Source organism: Onychomys torridus, chromosome 4 (assembly GCF_903995425.1).
Source record: "Onychomys torridus chromosome 4, mOncTor1.1, whole genome shotgun sequence".
Classification (NCBI taxonomy): domain Eukaryota; kingdom Metazoa; phylum Chordata; class Mammalia; order Rodentia; family Cricetidae; genus Onychomys; species Onychomys torridus.
Window position 1 is genome coordinate 125,336,014 of NC_050446.1, and position 20,343 is coordinate 125,356,356.

The window sequence follows — 20,343 nt, forward strand, 5'->3', positions numbered from 1 at the left end:
AAGAGACCGATTGGGTCGGCGCGCCGCACTCTCTTCCGGAAGTGGCAGCTTCCTAAGCATGCTGGCCGAGCTGGGTTTCATCGGGACCATCGGCGAAGATGACGAGGTGCCGGTGGAGCCCGAGTCGGACTCCGGAGACGACGAAGAGGAGGTGGGAGCCGGCGGACGGGAGCGGCGGGGAAGGAGTCGTGGGCGGGAACGTGCTGCGGGCCCCTGGCCCTCCTCAGCGTGCAGAGGTGTCCCCAAGCAGGCCGTTTCACCCAGGCTGTGCAGAGTCGACCTCTGCAGGCGAAGTCAGTCTTGCTTCCTGCCCAGTCGGGAACACCATGCTCCCTTCTATCCATGAAGCTCCTTCTATCCATCAAGCCTCCCAGGCGGTGGCCGCGGCGTTGGGCCGTGGGGATGTAGCCTCGAGCAAGTGGTTGTAGGGCGAGTGGCGAGAACAAACAAACAAACAAACAAACAACCAAGAACCGTGTGCCTCACACTGGCATCCACCTGCCTGACATGGCCCTTCGAATCGCCCACGGCCTCTGCAGTCGAATTCCGAGAAAGCTAAACTCTAAGGCTCCAGTCTTTGCGTCTCAGGATGGAGCGGTGAGGTTGTTTTGGACAGGTGGTCCTCCGCCATCTGGTGGTCTGCAGGCCAGCTTAGGAGTCTGTCAAGGCTTCTGCCCTCCGACCATCCACGCTATTCTTTGTTCCTCCCACTGCCGAGTCACACCTGGACACCGGCAACCCTCACATACTTCGTTTTCAGTTTTGTTCCGTCCCCTAGCAGCAGAGTGGTCTTCTTGTCATGATGCAGTCCCGTTGAAGTGCTCCTTGCTCCCAACCCTGCAGCCGCTTTCCTGTGGCTTTCAGAGTGGGTGTCTTTTACACCATTTGACTCTCACAGCCCTTGCTATTCATTGACTGTCCACTGTGCGTGCCTCCCCCCCCCCCCCCCCCCCCCCCCCGTGTGGTGTCCATGCTTGAAGGTGCAGTGTATGTGTGTGGGTAGTATACTGCTGGCAGGCCAAAGGTTCATGAACACCAAGTGTCATTCCTCAGGAGCTGTCCACCGTATTTCTGGAGACAGTTCTCTTACCAGAACCTAGCACGCTGGCTAGGCTAGGCTAGGTTGGCCAGTCAACTCCTGGAGATCTGTGTGTTTCTGCCTTCCCAGAGGTTTTGGAGACATGGTTTCTTTTTGTAGCCAGAGACCAAACTGGCCTTAAACTCAGAGATCCGCCTGCCTCTGCTGGGATTAAATGTGTGCACCACCACTGCCAGGCCAGATGATGGCTCTATATCTTTAGCGCCTAGTGTGGAGCCTTGTGTATATTAAGTACTCAATAGTTATACCTTTTTTCTCGGCTTTAGTGAGGTATATTAATGTAATTTTGTATTACTACAAAATTAAGTATAATTAAGGTAATAATTAAGGTATACAATGTGATGATTTGGTATGTATATATTGTTATTGTTATCTACTAATATTAATATTATTGAGATGGGGTCTCCCTGCACAGCCCTGCCTGTCCATTATGTAGACCAGGCTGGCTTCAAACTCACAGATCCACCTGCCTCTGCCACTGAGTGCTGGGATTAAAAGTGGTTGCCACCATGCCCAGCCTCATATATGTGTTATGAAGTTAGTCATTTTTTGTTTTTCCTTCTGGCAGTACTGGGAATTGAACTTGAGGCCTCACTCATGCTAGGCAAGTGCTCTATCACTGAACTACAGTCCCCAGCTCATGTATCTTAATTAGGTTTCTGTTGCTGTGATAAAACACCATAACCAAAAGCAATTTGGGAAGGAAATGGTTTATTTCAGCTAATAGTTCCACATCACAGTCCATTGTCATAGGAAGTTAGGGCAGGAACTCAAGGCAGGAACCTGGAAACAGGCACTGAAGCAGAAGCTATGGAGGAATGCTTACTGGCTTGCTCAGCCTGCTTCCTTGCAGAAATCAGGACCACCTGCCCAGGGGTGGCACCTCCCATGGTGGGCTGGACCCACCCAGATCAATCATTAATTGTTGGACAGACTTTTTGGAATGAAGCTTGTTAGGTGTTTGATCAGATTTTCTATGGACTTACTCACTTTTGGCCTTTGTAGACAACTGACTTTCCACTGACAGGTGTGTTAAAACATATTGTCTGTCCATATTTGCCTTATGTGTTTCTTTTGTATTCTGTGTGCTGATTTGAACCCAGGGCCTCTTACACGCTAGGCAGGCTCTGCCCACTGGTCCATGCTTCCAGCTGTGGGTTTCCCGCTAGGCCTCCTCCCTCCCTCTTCCTGCTCTGCTGTCCCTCCATCTCAGCCTGTCTCTTTCACCTCTCCTCCTCGCAGGGACCCATTGTGCTGGGACGGAAACAGAAGGATCTACAGAAGAACCGCAGTGCTGATTTCAATCCTGACTTCGTCTTCACGGAGAAGGAGGGCATGTATGATGGCAGCTGGGCCCTGGCTGATGTCATGAGCCAGCTCAAGAAGAAGGTGAGGCTGATGGGGACACAGTTCAGGTTGGAGAGTAAGTGGGTATTAGGACAAACCCTTATCTCATGGCCCTTTACCTTTATTTTATACTCGGCAGCTTTCGGGACCCTTTGAAAATGGGTTATGTAGGTCTGATGGGGTAGGGAGAGGAGGCTACAAGTACCCCATGAATTACCAGTTTTGGAAAGCATTGTAAAATGGTCTTATCGTAGACAATAATGAGAAATACATTAATTTGTCTACAGATGACATTTAGAATGTCAGAGATATAGTATTCCAGTTGGTGAGGTGGTAAGGGCACTTGTAACCTGATGACCTAACCCTGATCCCTGGAACCTACATGGCAGAAGGGGAGAACTGGGTCCCACTGGTTGTCCTCCGATCTCTACATGCTCTCTGTGGCTCTTATCTGCCATACCTGTTTCAATAAATAAAGTGAATGTATTTTTTTCTTTATTTGTTAAATACCCATACCTAGGCATAGTGGCACATGCTGTAACACTAGCTAGCACAACAGAGGTTGACGTATGTATGTAAATGCACTACATGCATGCAGTGCCCATAGAGTCTAGAAGAGAGTGTCAGATCCCCTAAAACTGGAGATAGAGATGTTTATGAGCTGCCCTGAGGGTGCCGGGAATAGAACCCAGGTCCTCCAGAAGGGCAGCTGTATTCTTAACTGAGCTGAACTATCTCTCTCTAACATCATGCTTTATTTTATTATTTTTGTGTGTGTACTATCTGCCAGGTGTGTACAGGTTCCCACAGAGGTTAGAATAGGGAGCTGGGCCGGGGCGGTGGTGGTGGCTCACGACTTTAATCTCAGCACTCAGGAGGCAGAGGCAGGTGGATCTCTGTGAGTTTGAGGCCAGCCTGTTCTACAGAGTGAGTTCCAGGACAGCCACGGCTGTTGCACAGAGAAACCAAAAAGAAAAAAGAAAAAAAAAAAAAAGAATACGGAGCTGTATCCTTTGGAACTGGAGTTAAAGATGTGTGTGGGCGGCCCAGTTTCGTTGTTGGAAATGAATGAAACTCAGGCCCTATAATTTGAGCAGCAAATGATCTTAACTGCTGAGCCATCACTCCAGCCTCTAAAACAGAGTCTTTAAAAAAAAAAAAAGTTTGCCGGGCGATGGTGGTGCACACCTTTAATCCCAGCACTCGGGATGCAGAGGCAGGCGGATCTCTGTGAGTTCGAGGCCGGCCTGGGCTACCAAGTAAGTTCCAGGAAAGGCGCAAAGCTACACAGAGAAACCCTGTCTCGAAAAAAAAAAAAAAAAAAAAAAAAAAGTTTTCGCATTGATTTTTAGTAATCTAGTTTTCTTTCTTTTTTTTAATTAATTATTTGCTTTGGTTTTTGGAGACAGGGTTTCTTTGTATAGCCTTGACTATCCTTTTATTTATTTATTTTTAACAAACTATTTGATACCTTCTTTTCTTTTGGTTTTTCAAGATAGGGTTTCTCTGTGTAGGTTTGGTGCCTGTCCTGGATTTTGCTCCATAGACCAGGCTGGCCTCGAACTCAGAGATCCGCCTGCCTCTGCCTCCCGAGTGCTGGGATTAAAGGAGTGCACCACCGCCGCCGCCCAGCCTTTTTTTTTTTTTTTTAATGTTCATATATGCATGTAATGTGTTTAGATTAAATCCTCTTTTGGTTGTCAATAGTATGCAGATTGATTAAATTTTCCAAAATTAGATAAGCCTAAAGTAGGGTTGTCTAATAGCCTTGACAGTCTTAGGTAGGGTGACACTACATTCCAGGTTTGCCTGGAACTCACTGTGTAGCCAGGGCTGGCTTTGACTTCATGACCTTTTGCCTCAGTCTCCCAAACGCTAGGTTATAGGTGTGAGCCACCATGCCTAGCTCAGACAAGCCTTTTCCTTGCTAACGTTTGAGGCCTGACTCCGTGACATGCCTGTCTGGTGTGCCTTCTACTTTTCTTTTCCTATCTGGATTTTCTCTGCAGAGGGCAGCCACTACCCTGGATGAGAAGATTGAGAAAGTGCGGAGGAGAAGGAAAGCAGAGGTGAGAAGGGAGCCCAGCTGTGGAGTTGTAGATCTGGGCTGTGTCTTTTGGCCTCACTGTCTGGGTGTTCATTACTTCTGGCTGCCTGGCAGCCACACAGCCTCTTCTGGCTGTTGAGCTGAGCTGAGTATGGCTTCTCCTGGGTTCTGAATCTCCTGGTGTTTGTAGTCACCCTACTTTATTTTTCCTAGGATAAGGAAGTCAAGTCTGGGAAGGTGGAGGAGAAAGAAGACAGGGCAAGCTGTGATCTGAAGGGACAGGAGGATTTGGGAGGGAATGAGGCAGATTCCAAGGACGAAGACTCTGAAACTGACTACTCCTCTGGGGATGAGGAGGTCCTCACCAAAGCAGGTAGGCCGGTGCTAAACTTTGGAAGCAACAGGAAACGGATGGGATGCATACACCTTGGCTGTGTAGGAGCTGTGATGTCTCCTGCAGTGCTGTCTGGCTCCTGCAGTGTTGGCTGGCTCCTGCAGTGCTGGCTCCTGCAGTGCTATCTCCTGCAGTGCTGTCTGTCTCCTGCAGTGCTGTCTGTCTCCTGCGGTGCTGTCTGTCTCCTGCAGCGCTGGCTGTCTCCTGCAGTGCTGTCTGGCTCCTGCAGTGCTGTCTGGCTCCTGCAGTGCTGTCTGGCTCCTGCAGTGCTGTCTGGCTCCTGCAGTGCTGTCTGTCTCCTGCAGCGCTGTCTGTCTCCTGCAGCGCTGGCTGGCTCCTGCAGCACTGGCTGGCTCCTGCAGCACTGGCTGGCTCCTGCAGTGATATCCCCTGCAGTGCTGTCTGTCTCCTGCAGTGCTGTCTGTCTCCTGCAGTGCTGTCTGTCTCCTGCAGTGTTGGCTGGCTCCTGCAGTGATATCCCCTGCAGTGCTGTCTGTCTCCTGCAGTGTTGTCTGGCTCCTGCAGTGCTGTCTGTCTCCTGCAGTGCTGGCTGTCTCCTGCAGTGCTGTCTGTCTCCTGCAGTGTTGGCTGGCTCCTGCAGTGCTGTCTGGCTCCTGCAGTGCTGTCTGGCTCCTGCAGTGCTGTCTGTCTCCTGCAGTGTTGTCTGGCTCCTGCAGTGCTGTCTGTCTCCTGCAGTGCTGGCTGTCTCCTGCAGTGCTGTCTGTCTCCTGCAGTGTTGGCTGGCTCCTGCAGTGCTGTCTGGCTCCTGCAGTGCTGTCTGGCTCCTGCAGTGCTGGCTGTCTCCTGCAGTGCTGGCTGTCTCCTGCAGTGCTGGCTGTCTCCTGCAGTGCTGGCTGTCTCCTGCAGTGCTGGCTGTCTCCTGCAGTGCTGGCTGGCTCCTGCAGTGTTGGCTGGCTCCTGCAGTGCTGGCTGGCTCCTGCAGTGCTGGCTGGCTCCTGCAGTGCTGGCTGGCTCCTGCAGTGCTGGCTGCCCTACCTGTTGTTCTCTTTACTTCCCACCATGACGGGTGCTTATTCTCTGCAGGTAGCTGCCGCTTTCCTCATCCCCAGCTCCATGCAGTGTCAGTTCCTCTACAGCTCACCTATTTGGGGTGACTGAGTTGCATTGGGTTCACCCATGTAGTGGGGGGGTTCAGTGAGGATTTTAATAGAATTCACTAACGTGTTTGGTGTTGTGTTGAGAGCCTACTGTCTACATTATACTTACCAGGCTGGGGTCCTGTCTGTATTCAAAGGAGTAGTGGGTTGTTTTTGTTTTTTGTTTTGTTTTGTTTTTTTGTTTTTTCTTTTTTTTTCCGAGACAGGGTTTCCCTGTGTAGGTTTGCGCCTTTCCTGGAACTCACTTGGTAGCCCAGGCTGACCTCGAACTCACAGAGATCCGCCTGCCCAAAGGAGTAGTTTTGCTACATGACCATCCAATGTCCTTATCTGTGAAAGAGGGAGACTTTTTTGGACACTTGTGGACAGCACTGAGGACATGGGAAGCAGAGGCAGGTGCTGGGTGAGAAGGGTGTGCTCACTGCTCTGTTTTTCCCATAGACACACTCAAAGTGAAGGAGAAGAAGAAGAAGAAGAAGGGCCAGGTGAGCCTGGGTGTGCAGTCACTGGGTACCTCACTTTCACAGCCTGAAAGGTCACGTAGGCTTGGGTTGCTTTGCTGAATTCTCTCTGTTGTCTAATCTGGTGCAGGAAACAGGAGGATTCTTTGAAGATGCATCTGAGTATGACAAAAGCCTCTCTTTCCAGGACATGAATCTGTCCCGGCCCCTCCTGAAGGTAGTAGCTTTGGCAATGGGAGTTGGTTCTTTTTGATTGATTTAATTCTCTATGTGGCCATGTGCTCATGTGAAACGTGCATGTTCGTGTGCTGGTGCCTGTGGAAGCAACAAGAGGGCATTGGAATCCCTGGAGCTGGAGTTAGAGGTGATGTGAGCTGCCGTGGGTGCTAGGAGCCAAATTCTGGTCTTTGGCAAGGGCAGCAAGTGCTCTTAAGTGTCCAGCCACCTCTCCAGCCCATTCATTTCATACAGGGTCTCATCGTCTGGCATTGCTATGAACTTGCTGTGTAGCCGAGGTAGATCTTGAACCCCTGACCTTTCTGCCTTTGTCTCCCAAGGGCTGGGATGCAGGTGTGCAGCTGTACTCCAGCTGACAAGGGTTGATTCTTGCAGTAGTCCCCCATCTAGGCTCCTTGCCCTCCCCCTTGACCCCCTCAGCGTGCTGTTGTCTGCTCAGCTGCCAGAGAGCCCTCTTGAGCAGATCCTACCAGCTCTCAATGCTCCCACTTTCCCTTGGGATAAAAGCCAAAGTCCTTACATTGACTTTTAGGCTTCTTTCTCCTCTGCTCCTTTTGAGGACAGTTTTCTCCTTTGCATTTCTGTTTCCTCTGCTTTAAAGATTCTTCTCCCAGAAGGCTGTTGGGGTGTTCCTTCACTCCATCAGGTTCAGTGAGTCCCTGTTGTGACTTGCACCTCCCTCATGCTTGTCTCCAGCTCCTATTTGGCTGCATTTATTTATCTCTATAGAATGGGCATTTGTCTTTTGGTCTGTTTCTTTCTGCCGGTTCCCAAAGCAAGGCTTTGCTTTTTGTCTTCTATTGTCCTGGGTGCAGCTGGTGCCTTAGGCTCTGGAGGGAAGGCACTCAAGAAGTTGTGTGTCACTGGAAGGTGTGGTGTAGTTACCTGGTTGTTTGCTGTGGCTCCCTCCCTGTCCATCTCCCTGTCTGACCATGACCTCTCTCCTCAGGCCATTGCAGCCATGGGCTTCAAGCAGCCCACCCCGATCCAGAAGGCATGCATCCCTGTGGGCCTGCTGGGAAAAGACATCTGTGCCTGTGCAGCCACTGGGACAGGTGAAAGGGTAGGCGGGACAGAAGCCAGGGCTCACTGGGGCTCTAGGTTGCTAAATACACTTGGCTTTTTAAAGGTTTATTTTATTTTATGTGCATGAGTGTTTTGCTTGCATGTATTTACATATACTGTGTGTGCAGGCATGTGGAGGCCAGAAGAGGGTGTTGTGTACCCTGTAACTGGAGTTATAGACTATAAACTGCTATGTGGGTGCCACATGGGTGCTGGGAACCCAACCCAGGTCCTCTGCAGGAGCAGCAAGTTCTCTTAATTACCGAGCCCTCTCTGCAGTCTCTCCCTCTACTTGCCTTTTGGAACTATAGAGAAGGTTTATAAAGCCAGATATGGTGGTGTATTCCTCTAATTCCAGAATTGAGACAGAAAGCCTATCTCAAAAAAAAAAAAAAACAAAAACAAAAAACCAGAATAAAGTCTGTAGAAATCTGTATTCAGTTGCTCTGCCTGTCCTAGAACTTGCTCTGTAGATCAGGCTGACCTCAAACTCAGGAATCCTCCTGCCTCTGCCTCCCAAGTGCTGGTATTAAAGATGTACACCACCATTGCCATTGATTTTTGTTGTTTTAAAATAATTGTATTTTTAGCTGCGTGGTGGTGGTGCATGCCTTTAATCCCAGCACTGGGAAGGCAGAGGCAAGTGGATCTCTGTGATTTGGAGTCCAGCCTGGTCTACAAAGCGAGTTCCAGGACAGCCAGAGTTGTTACACAGAGAAACCCAGTCTCAAAAAGCCAAGGGGAAAAAAAAAAAAAAAACAAAAAACAGGAGAGAGAGAGATTTTATTTTTAATTATGTATATGTGTGTATGTCTGTTTGGGTATATATACACGTGGGTGCAGGTGCCCACAGAGTCCAGAAGAGGATGACAGGCCCCCTGAAGCTAGAGTTCTCCAGGCAGTTGAGAGCTGCCTGGCATGGGTGCTGGGAACCACACTTCTCCTAGAATGCAGCGCTCACTTTTAACCCTGAGCCCAGCTCCTGAACTGGTGATTTTAACAGACTCTAAAGCTGTGGGGATGCCAGTTCGTCGTCACAGACTCACTATAGAACGCTGAACTTGGGAACTGGGGAGATGGCTCAGAAGTGAAGAGCACTGGCTACTTTTGTAGAGAGGACCTAAGTTTGGTTCCCAGCACCCACTTGGCAGCTTAATAGCCATCTGACTGCAGTTCCAGAGGGTCAGACGCCCGATCTCTATTGGCCTCCATGGGCACCAGGCACACACACACAGGTAAAATACTCATACACATTTAAAATATAAACATAAGTAAGTCTTGGTGCTGGCGAGAGAGCTTAGTAGTTAAGAGCACTGGCTGTTCTTCCAGGGGACCTGGGTTCAATTCTCAGCCCCCACATGCCAGTTCATAACTGTCTCTAACTCCAGTTCCAGAGGACCAAACAATGCCCCTGTTTGGTCTCTGTGGGCACACACATGTAGCATCACAGACATACACATACTTGTAAGTAAACAAATAAATCTCTGAAAATAATAAATAACCAAGGCTCTAAGAATGTTGAGCTTTGTTTCTGGCATCCACTGGTGTTGGATTGGGGGTTGGATGACTTGGTCCTCTGGAGAGCACCCAGCCTGGTGACTGCTGGACTGGCTCTCCAGCCCAGTTATTAGTAAATCCCTTCGTTTGACATTGTGTGACAGCAGGAAAACACTTCTGTGTGTAAGGTGCATGTTTCCATAGGCAGAGGTCTGGGTTCCTAGATTCTGTTGGAGCCCAAGCATGGAAGGTCCGAATCTGCTCTCTGCTCTCCTGCTTTCCTCCCTCCAGGCAAGACGGCGGCCTTTGCATTGCCTGTCTTGGAGCGTCTGATCTACAAGCCCCGCCAGGCTGCCGTCACTCGAGTGCTGGTGCTGGTCCCTACCAGAGAGCTGGGCATCCAGGTGCACTCCGTCACCAAGCAGCTGGCCCAGTTCTGCAGCATCACTACCTGCCTGGCTGTGGGTAAGTGAGGCCCATGGCCTTTGGGAAATAGAATGTGATGGACAGAGGATGGGATGGGCTTCACCCACCCCCAGGTGTCAGGAAAAGACCTTCCTGTTGATTGGATCTATCTAAAAATCAGGTGACATATTTTCATAGTGGATATAGAGGCAGGGGAAGACATTTCACTAAGACTTAACTCTTTTTTGTTTTGTTTTATATTTTTCACTCGGTAGCCCAGGTTGGCTTAGAACTGTGTAGCTTAGGTTGGCCTCAAACACAGCAATCCTTCTGCCTCACCTTCTTGCTACTAAGTGAGGTTACAGGTGTGAGCCACCACATTCGGCAGGACTTAACCTCTTTAATTTGTGGTGCTGGGGATTGAATCTAGGGTCTTTTGAATGATAATGTATCCCTGAACTGCACTCCTACTCAGAAAACTTAATCTTGGCTGGAAAGCTGAGCTAGTGGTTCAAAATACTTGCTGTTCTAAAAAAAGGACCCGGGTTTCAGTTCCGAACATCCACATGGTAACTCACGACTATCTGTAACTTTAAGTTCCAAGGGATCTGACATTTTCTTCTGATCTCTGAGGGCATCAGCACCAGGCATGCACATGGTGTACATAACACATGCAGGCAAAAGATTCATGCACATAATAAGATGAAACAGACCTTGAACAAAAAGCCTCTGATGTGTGATGCACGCCTTTAATCCCAACACTCAGGAGGCAGAGGCAGGCAGATCTCTGTGAGTTGGAAGCTAGCCTGATTTGCAGAGGGAGTTCCAGGATAGCCAGAACTGCACAATGGCACTCTGTCCACAAACCCAAAGAAGACTTAACCTTAAGAAAGAAAATTCAGGGTTGGGGATGGAGTTCCATGGTAAAGGGTTTGTTTTCTGCCAGTCTCTGGGTCCTATTCCTAGTAACATGCAAACAGTATTTTCCATAAAATTTGGGTACTCCTAGTACTTGGGAGGATGAGGTGGGGTCCTTGCCAGCCTAGGCAACAGAGTGAAACCCTGTCTCAAACTACAAAAAGAATCAGAATCAGTTCAGGGTAGAATTTCTGCTTATTGTGAATAACAGTGTTTGGGGCGGATGTCCCCTGGTGAGGGTCCAGTGCCGTCTAGTCTCTTTTACACTCTGTATGTAGTTGGAAGTCAGGGATGATCTCAGTCTTCGTGTACAGAGACATCATCACTTTGTACAGTTGGTTCTCAGACCTTGAATAGCTTTAGTCATTCAATTCTGAAGTCCTGTTTTGGTGTCTGTCCTCAGCCCGAATGTAATGAATGCATCTGTTTTGAAGCTCATTGAGAAATCATATTGCCAAGGCCTCAGACTGTCTTGTTCCCTGTGTGTGTTCTACATTTGGCCTGAGTCGCAGGCAGGTAGCACTGATAAGTGACTGATCAGGCCATCCACTGGGGTCTGCTCCCTGCAGGTGGCCTGGACGTGAAATCTCAGGAAGCTGCTCTTCGGGCAGCACCAGATGTCCTTATTGCCACACCTGGCCGGCTCATCGACCACCTCCACAACTGCCCTTCCTTCCATCTGAGCAGCATTGAAGTGCTCATCCTGGATGAGGCTGACAGGTAGGCCTGAGGTGCAGGGCCTGGGGATCCTGCACTGTTACCCTGTGGTACTCTCTAAAGCTCTTGGTCACTGGCGTGTAACACCAGTTCACAGTTCACACTGGATCTCTGTCTAGATTTAGGTCGGATTTCCCTGGGTATACACGTGTGCTATTTCCTCCTTCCTCTTTCTTCCCTCTCTGGAGAGAGCTGCTTAAGAGGTAGGAGAGGTCATTCAGGAATAGTGCTACCTGCCTGTAATCCCAGCACTTGGAAGGCTGGGAAACTGAGGCAGGAAGATTTCCAAGAGTTTGAGCCAAGCTCAGCATACATAGCAAGTTCCAGACCAGCCTGGATACAGAGTGAGACCTTGTCTCAAAAGAAGGTCAAATAATGTGAGGCATACCATTTTCCCGAAGTTTGAGAACGTGGCTGAGATCCTCAGAGCAAGTCTTTTCCTTGTCTGTACCTGGGAGTAAGACAGGTGTCCATCTCCTGCATGACTTTCCAGAGAGCAATGCAGGCCAGACCATTTCCAGGACTGCTCCCTCCATCCTTCTGCCCCCCATACTTCCACCCTTCCACCCTCCCTCCACATGCTTGCTGTCTCATACACGTCCCAGTTGGACCTCTGGAGGTCAGTTGGAAGGATGGTTCACCCTCACTGGATCCTGGAAGAACTGAGCAGCATCTCACATGTGCCTCTCCTCAGCTCAGCTAATGGCAGTCCAGGCCCACAGTTGTTCATCTCTGTGTTTCATGTCTGTGTGCGCCTATTGGTAAACCCTGGTAGCATCTACCGTGGGGCTTTCTCAGCACAGCACCATCTCCTTAACCTGCTTCAAGTTTCTCTGAGCCCTTATCCAGCAGCCTTGTCCCAGGGATGGCTTATCAGTCCAGTCACCAGGACTCAACAGATGCAGAGAGAGCAAGGCTGAGGGGATAGTCTAGATGGAGTCTAAAGACGTGTGACCACCAGCTGCAACACAGAAGCATTTGGGAAAACAGTGGAGGTCTGGTCTTGTCCATGCACTCAAATGCTTGACACTGTGGTTATGTAGGAGCAGGCTATCGTCCATCAAGAGTATATGCTAGGACACTGGGGATAAGCTGTCATGATCTCAGCGCCTTGCAGAATGTAAGGGTGGAGTCCTTGAGGCTCAGATAATTTAGGGTGAGATAGCAGTGGTCACAGGGTAAACAGGAGTGGCAATACAACCTTGGCCCGTGTGATCCCATGACCCTCACTCTTGCCAGAAGAGCTCTCCTTCAGCATGTTTCTCCCCTTCTTCCAGAATGCTGGATGAATATTTTGAGGAGCAGATGAAGGAGATTATCAGAATGTGTTCCCACCACCGCCAGACCATGCTCTTTTCAGCCACCATGACAGATGAGGTGGGTGTGTCTAGTGGTATGCAGAGGATCCCAGCTGGGAAAGCCCTCTTTCCTTGTTTTCCAACTCTCTGAGCTGAGCAGCTCTGACCCTGTACTTGGCAGGTCAAAGATCTGGCTTCAGTCTCCTTAAAGAACCCTGTGCGGATATTTGTGAACAGCAACACAGATGTAGCTCCCTTCCTTCGGCAAGAGTTCATACGGATCCGGCCTAACAGGGAAGGGGACCGAGAAGCCATTGTGGCAGGTGAAGGCCCAGGGCTGGACTGGACAGGGTGGGCATCTGCACTCAAGCTCTTGCTTTTGATCCCTGGCCACCTCCATCCATTCTCCTTTAGCTCAAACAGTGGCATTGCTTATCACCCAACCCACGTCACCTCTTCTGGAGGCCAGCTATCCTGCTGCCTCCCCTTCCCCACTCCATGATGTTGACCACACTAGGGGGTTGGCTTCTCCATCATTGCCTTGGCTTGTGAGGCCCAATTTGCCCCATGCTGGCTCACTTTTCTCCCTTCAGCTCTGCTGATGAGAACCTTCACCGACCATGTGATGCTGTTCACCCAGACCAAGAAGCAGGCCCACCGCATGCACATTCTGCTGGGGCTGCTGGGGCTGCAGGTGGGCGAGCTCCACGGCAACTTGTCACAGACACAGCGGCTGGAGGCCCTCCGGTAATACTCAGGGTGCTACCCTCCTGGGCAGGCCGAGGGGGGCTCCTGGTGAAGGGAACTAGGACCCCAGAGCTTGTGTTAGAGCAATGGCAGGGAACACAGAACAGTACAGTGCCCCACTTTAAACACTTGACCGAAACCAGTGTCTGCAACTCCTGTGGTCCCAGCTTCTTGGAGACTGAGGTGGGGAATCACTGATGTCTCAGAAAACATTTAGTTTTAACCTGTGCATGTAAGGTTGCATGTAGTTAGAACTTACCTGACCTCTGAGCAGGTCGCAGACTGCTTCCTTGTGGATTGGCAGCAGGAATCATGGTCTGTGTGTGGCTTTCCCAGAGCAGCTCACACATCACTTGATTCCAACCCACACTCGGGCAGCAGTCCCTACCTGAGCGTCTGTGCTGCAGCCTTTCCGGGGGGGGGGGGGGGTTTGTCATTTAGTCCTCACAGAGCAGAGCAGCACTGCAGGAATGGGCCCTTTAGAACGCCCTCACGCCTGCCCATTCGTCACAGGCTGGGAGATGAGTGTGAAGCAAGGAAGCTCCACCCACTGAGGCTGTGGCCTCTGCTTTGTGCTGTAGTCTAGATAGACTGTTCCCGAACTTGAATGTCACAGGAATTGCTGCTGCCTGAGACAGTAGACACCTGATTTGATGTGCTCAGGTAATGCTGGTTTAAGGCTGAGTGGAGGGTGACTGGCATTTAACTTTGTGCCCGTACGCTGGGGTGTGCCTCTGGTAGAAGGCTTGCACAAGTCCCAGTGTTACATACCCAGCTTCTTCCCCTTGTTTCAGCTACCCCATGAATTAAAATGTGAACCCAGTGTGATGAGCCACACCTGTGCTTGGACTCTGAGAAGGATTCACAGCAAATTTATGTGTTTGTTTATTTTTGGGTTTTTGGAAACAGGGTTTCTCTGTGTAGTTTTGGCTGTCGCTCTGCAGATCAGGCTGGCCTTGAACTCCTTGAACTCAGAGATCCTCCTGCCTCTGCCTGCCGAGTGCTAGGATTAAAGGTGTACACCACTCCCCTGCCAACTTTATTTATTTATTTTTGGTTTTGGCTTTTCGAGACAAGGTTTCTCTGTGTGACAGTCCTGGCTGTCCTGGAACTCACTCTGTAGACCAGGCTGGCCTTGAACTCACAGAGATCCTCTTGCCTCTGCCTCCTGAGTGCTGGGTTATAAGTGTGTTGCCGTCACTGCCCATCCAACTTTTGTTTTTATTCTGTTTCTTTTTATTTATTTGTGCTTGTAAATGTGCTATGGTGCAAATGTGGAGGTCAGAGGACAGCTTGTAGGAATCAGTTCTCTCCTTCCACCACGTGGGTCCTAGGGATTGAACTTACTTCCTCAGGTTTAGTACCACGTACCTTTACCTGCTGAGCCATTTCATGGTGTTGGGTTGAGGTAGCTTATTGAACATCTCTGTGGCTCTTTCTAGGCGCTTTAAGGATGAACAGATTGACATCCTGGTGGCCACAGATGTGGCAGCCCGTGGGCTTGACATCGAAGGAGTAAAAACGGTGAGTGAATCTTATGCTGTGGGGGAGTCCTTGTGCCTCCCTGTGCCTGCCCACTGTACCTCACTGTCCTTCCCTCCAGGTGATCAACTTCACCATGCCCAACACTGTCAAACACTATGTGCACCGGGTGGGGCGGACTGCACGTGCTGGCAGAGCTGGGCGCTCGGTCTCTCTGGTGGGAGAAGAGGAGCGGAAGATGCTGAAGGAGATTGTAAAGGCTGCCAAGGCTCCCGTGAAGGCGCGGATCATCCCCCCAGGTGAGCAGCACTGGGTGCTGGGCTCAGGCAGGATGATGCCAAGAGCCCTGCTGCCTCCTGAGTACCCTGGACAAGGCCTCCCCTTCCTGGGTGTCAGGCTGTGTAACAAAGGATGACGATAGAATGGTGAATGTGGGGTCCAGCTCATCAGAACTTCTTAGAAGTGAAGGGAGGCCTCTGTCTCATCACCCCTCCGATTGGTGGGCAAGAAGGGGAGGCTGGCATTCATTCTTTTGGCTCCTTCCTTTTGTTCTGTCAGTACGGGCCTTCCTTCCTTCCTCCTTTATTTTAACCCCAATACTAGAGATGGAACCCAGGGCCTGGTACATGCTAAGCAAGTGCTCTACCACTGAGCTTTATTCCCAGACCTTGTTTTATTTTGAGACCAGGTCTCTTCAGTTGTTCAGGCTGGTCTTGAACTGGTTTTGTTGATCAAGTTAGCCTTATTTATTTACCAATTTCCTTTTTCTTTTTCTGAGACTTATCTCTCTGTTTAAACCAGATTGGCCTCAAACTCACAGAGGTCCACCTGTCTCTGCCTCCTGGGTGCTAGGATTAAAGGTGTGCACTACCTTATCTGTTTAATGTTGCAAGCTGCTCGTTGGAATCAGTAATAATAAAATGAGCTCTGTAATCAAAGGGCTCATCACTGTCCATATTGGGACATAGCCTTCAGCATCTTCTATTTGCAGATGCCCTTTTTTTCTGGTTCCTTTTTCATTTGTTTTGAGGTTCTATTTATCTTTTATGTGTATGGGTGGTCCGTCTGCATGAATGTCCAGGTAACACATGTGGGTTCTGGAGATCTGAACTTGTGTCTTCGTCCTTGTGAGGCATCTCCCCAGCCCTTGTTTGTTCGATTTTGAGATGAGTTCTGGCTCTCTTGTAGTCAGGCTGGCCCCAGACTCCTGGGCCCAAGCAGGTCTCTGACTCCTGAGTAAGCAGGGCTATAGGCCAGCATCCCAGGCCCTGTTCTTAGTGGGAGGTAATCAACAGGGAAGTTCTGTCAGTAAGTAGGCGTCTATATCACTTTCATTAGCCGCCTAGTCATCACCCTCAGTTTTATTCTTTATTCGTTTCCTATAAGATGTTATCCTCAAATTCCGGGACAAGATTGAGAAAATGGAGAAAGATGTGTATGCAGTGCTGCAGCTGGAGGCAGAGGAAAAGGAGATGCAGCAGTCAGAAGCCCAGGTGAGGCCATATGGCCATCTCCCCACCCCTGCTGCCCAGGGACAGCTGCCTACTCACCTGGCAGGGGCTGCTGCGGCTCCACCACAGTGTTCTTGTCACCCACACAGATAGACACGGCCAAGCGGCTCTTGGGGAAGGGGAAGGAGACGGCAGACCAGGAGCCTGAGAGGAGCTGGTTCCAGACCAAAGAGGAGAGGAAGAAGGAGAAGAGTGAGTCCTGGGCCTTAGTGGGAATGCTTGCCATGCAGACTGAGGACCTGAGTCTGAGTCTCTAGACCCTGCCTCACAGCTTGAAAAATTAAAATGGCCGTGCAGTGGTGGCCACGCCTTTAATCCCAGCTCCTGTCTTGGGAGGCAGAGCCAGATGGATGTCTGTGAATTCGAGGCCAGCCTGGTCTACAGAGTGAGTTCCAGGAAAGGCGCAAAGCTACACAGAGAAACCCTGTCTCGAAAAACCAAAAAAAAAAAAAAAAAAAAGAAAAAAAAGAAAAGAAAAATTAAAGTGGCAGCATGCTTCTTAGTCATGTGAGTAATTATAATTAACTTCTCCCTATTAAGGGATAGTAAAAATTTTTCCAGTTTTGCCATGGGGATGTCATGAGAAACTTTGAACATGTGCCTCTAATTTAAGTAAGCATTTTGCTTTGTAGGATAAACTCCTGAAGGTGGAGAAGAAATAACGCACATTTCTTTTCTTTCTTTTTTTTTTTTTCCTCTGGTTTTTCAAGACAGGGTTTCCCTGTGTAGCTTTGCACCTTTCCTGGAACTCACTTGGTAGCCCAGCCTGGCCTTGAACTCACAAAGATCCGTCTGGCTCTGCCTCCCGAGTGCTGGGATTAAAGGTGTGCACCACCACCGCCGGGCTGCACATTTCTAATTCTAGTGGTGATTTCAAAGTTATTTCCCATATAGAACGTGCCAGCAATTTCAGAAATCCTGCCACTATTTGATGGGACAGGCAGGAAGGGTGAGTGTGCTAGACTTCTATGGTACAGTGGGGCTGGGATGACCAGTGGAAGGTGTTGAGGACTGGGTTAAACCTGTCTTCATCCTTTGTAGCAAGAGTCAAGAGACGGTGAGCACCTTCACTGCAGTGAGCAGCTGGGCCTTGGTGAAGTGCAGGTGATCAGCAGTGTGTTGAGGAGAGAACCTTAGCTGTCCAAGTGTCATGTGTCATCCACTTGGTTTATTTTTTGAGACAGGGTCTCTCACTGGCCTGGAACTCAGCAAATAGGCTAGTCTGGCTAGCCAGTAAACCCTAGTCTCTGCCATCCCAATGCTGGGATTATAAATGGATTACCAGTACACCCACTTTTTTTTTTTTTTAATTGGTTTTTCAAGATAGGGTTCCTCTGTAGCTTTAGAGCCTGTCCTGGACTAGCTTTGTAGACCAGGCTGGCCTCAAAGTCACAGAGATCCACTTGCCTCTGCCTCCCGAGTGCTGGGATTACAGGCGTGCACCGCCGCCGCTGCCACCACCCGGTGTATACACCCACTTTTTTATCGGTCTTTCTTCTTAAATGGGTTCTAGGTGCTTGAATTTATCTTTAATCTCAGCACTTGTAGATGGATCTCTGTGAGTTTGAAGCCAGCCTACTTTACACAGTGAGTTCCAGGCAAGTTATGGCTACATAGACCCTGTGTCAAAAAGCCAGTTTAAAAAAAAAGTTGGTTCTAGGTATCGAATTCAGGTCCTTACTCTCTTAAAAATGTGTGTTTTTATTCTGTTAGTTTCATTGTGTATATTTGGATCACATCCTCCTCTGCTGTCCCCTCCCGTCCACACTGAGCCTCTCCAGCAAGTCCCTTCCTGCTTTGAAGTATGCTTTTCATGGCTGCTACATTTAATTGGGTCACTGGCAAGAGCATGGGTAGAACTATTCCCTTGGGCAGGGGCAGCTTGCCAGCAGCTGCACCACTAAGAAATGTGTCTCCCCTCTTCCTAGCCCCTCATTCTTGTCTGACAAGCACTTTTCTAAGTGAGCCGTCAGTCCTCCAGGTACTTTTCATCTTAAGTTTTAAAGACAGAATGAAACAGCCCCTGAACCCCATGCTCTGTTCTCACTCCAGTTGCCAAGGCTCTACAGGAGTTTGACTTGGCCTTAAGAGGAAAGAAGAAAAGAAAGAAGTTTATGAAGGATGCCAAGAAAAAAGGGGAGATGACGGTGAGTGGCCTCCCTCTGGAGTGAGGTCTGTGGAGCACTGGTCTGTTCTGTGCTTATCCCTCACTCTGCCCCCAGGCAGAGGAGAGGTCCCAGTTTGAAATCCTCAAGGCTCAGATGTTTGCAGAGCGGCTGGCCAAGAGGAACCGCAGAACCAAGCGAGCACGGGCAATGCCCGAGGATGAGCCTGCAGCAGGCCCTGGTAAGAGGTGGGGAGTCCACTCAGTATCTGCACCATGCAGGAGGAGTTGATGGGGATGGCAGTGGCCAACTTTTGAGGAAGTGGGAGGTACCAGTATATATGGCCTTCCATTGGCTTTGGATCCTCAAGGGACCTCAGCAACCTCCGACTCATTTTCCTCTGTGCAGCCAAGAAGCAAAAGCAGCAGAAAAAGTCTGTGTTTGATGAAGAACTCACCAACACGAGCAAGAAGGCCCTGAAACAGTATCGAGCTGGGTAGGTTTCTAAGTGCTCCCCAGCCCTTGGTGTGCTACAAAGTGAGGTGTCTACATCCTTGCCCACGCCCAGCTCTCTTACCTAGAGCTTCCAATGCTGTGACTCAGGGTGCTTCTCTGCCCCCAGTCCTGATGTGCAAAAACAAGAGAGGTATCTTTGTTCCTTGTGTTAAGTCCCCCCCTGATCTAGACATCTCAGTCTAGGCTGGTGGAAAAGGTCTCTTCCTGCTGATCTGTAAAGCTGGTGGCTGGCTTCCAGAAATATGTCCTGTTTTGTAGAAGCCCATGGGAGCCTGAATCCCAGGCACTGAGACTCACATGGCTGCACCATCCCACCACTGCTACCCTTTCTGTGAAGCTGAGATGGAGTGGCATCACTCACATGCCCCACAGCCTGCCCATCTCACATTTCATCTCTTACAGCCCTTCCTTTGAAGAGAGGAAACAGTTAGGTCTGTCCCGCCAGAGAAGAGGGAACTTCAAATCGAAGTCCAGGTGATTGATGCTGTGCTTTGGAGGGCAGAGGTAGTGCCCGTGGGGCTGGAGAAGCAAGCTGTCTTGGAAGGCAGCTTTGCTCCTTCTTTCTGGCTTTAATTTTGTTGATTTTCTTAATAGGTATAAGAGAAAGAAATAACCCAGTGGCGTGAAGAAGTTGAATGGGCCAATTTTATATCCCTTCCCTGTGGGAAGTTACCCTGTCTTGGTCTGTTTTTTTCCATTTGTAAAACAATAACTATAACAACAACAACAAAAATCTTCTGAATAAGCCTGCTATTTGTGTTTTTTTTTTTTTTAAAGCTGTTGGGTGAGTTTCTTTTTTTTGTTTTTTAAAAAAAGACTTACTTATTTATTATGTATACAATATTGTCTGCACATATCCCTGCCGGTCAGAAGAGGGCACCAGATCTCATTACTGATGATTGTAAGCCACCATGTGGTTGTTGGGAATTGAACTCAGGACCTTTGGAAGAGCAGTCGGTGCTCTTAACCTCTGAGCCATCTCTTCAGACCCTGGGTGAGTTTCTATCTAGAAGCTGTTTCTTAGTGTCTCATCCATGGCTCCTTTTTAAAAATTTGAGCAAGTATCTCACTGTAGCCCAGGTTAGCTTAGAACCTACTATTTAGACCTCACACTTGTAGCTCCCTAGATTGTATATGCTGCCCTACCTGGATGTGGCTCCCTTCCTGATAAGCATTCTTTTTTTTTTTCCCCCCACTAAAGATTTATTGGGAAATCACAGGAGGGTGGCTGCCTCTGCTTGGGAGAGAGGCAGCAAAGAGAGAACTGAGTGGGAGGCAGGCTCTGGATGAGCGTTCTTATGACATATCAAACACAGGAAGTCCGTTTTGAGTTTGGTTCCCTCCCCTCAGTTTAAAAATGAACACTTCTCTGGCCACAC

General features: G+C 49.4%; 1 protein-coding gene across 1 annotated transcript; it reads left to right on the plus strand.

Moving 5' to 3' along the window:
- On the plus strand, positions 1–19,692 carry Ddx27 (DEAD-box helicase 27). The gene is made up of 21 exons (XM_036186368.1): positions 1–151; positions 2,342–2,488; positions 4,456–4,515; positions 4,707–4,866; positions 6,447–6,490; positions 6,597–6,683; positions 7,653–7,758; positions 9,557–9,730; positions 11,158–11,308; positions 12,583–12,682; positions 12,785–12,926; positions 13,197–13,350; positions 14,793–14,874; positions 14,954–15,131; positions 16,219–16,325; positions 16,433–16,535; positions 18,396–18,490; positions 18,566–18,689; positions 18,857–18,944; positions 19,367–19,438; positions 19,559–19,692. Exons 1-21 carry the CDS (start codon positions 59–61, stop codon positions 19,575–19,577), a joined length of 2,286 nt encoding a protein of 761 aa, XP_036042261.1. The 5' UTR covers positions 1–58; the 3' UTR covers positions 19,578–19,692.
- The last annotated feature ends 651 nt before the right edge of the window (positions 19,693–20,343 follow it).

Coding starts and splice junctions, on each gene's coding strand:
- Ddx27 (XM_036186368.1), top strand. CDS start 59: ATGCTGGCCGAGCTGGGTTTCATCGGGACCATCGGCGAAGATGACGAG. Junction 152..2,341: donor CCGGAGACGACGAAGAGGAG/GTGGGAGCCGGC, acceptor TCCTCCTCGCAG/GGACCCATTGTGCTGGGACG. Junction 12,683..12,784: donor CAGCCACCATGACAGATGAG/GTGGGTGTGTCT, acceptor TGTACTTGGCAG/GTCAAAGATCTGGCTTCAGT.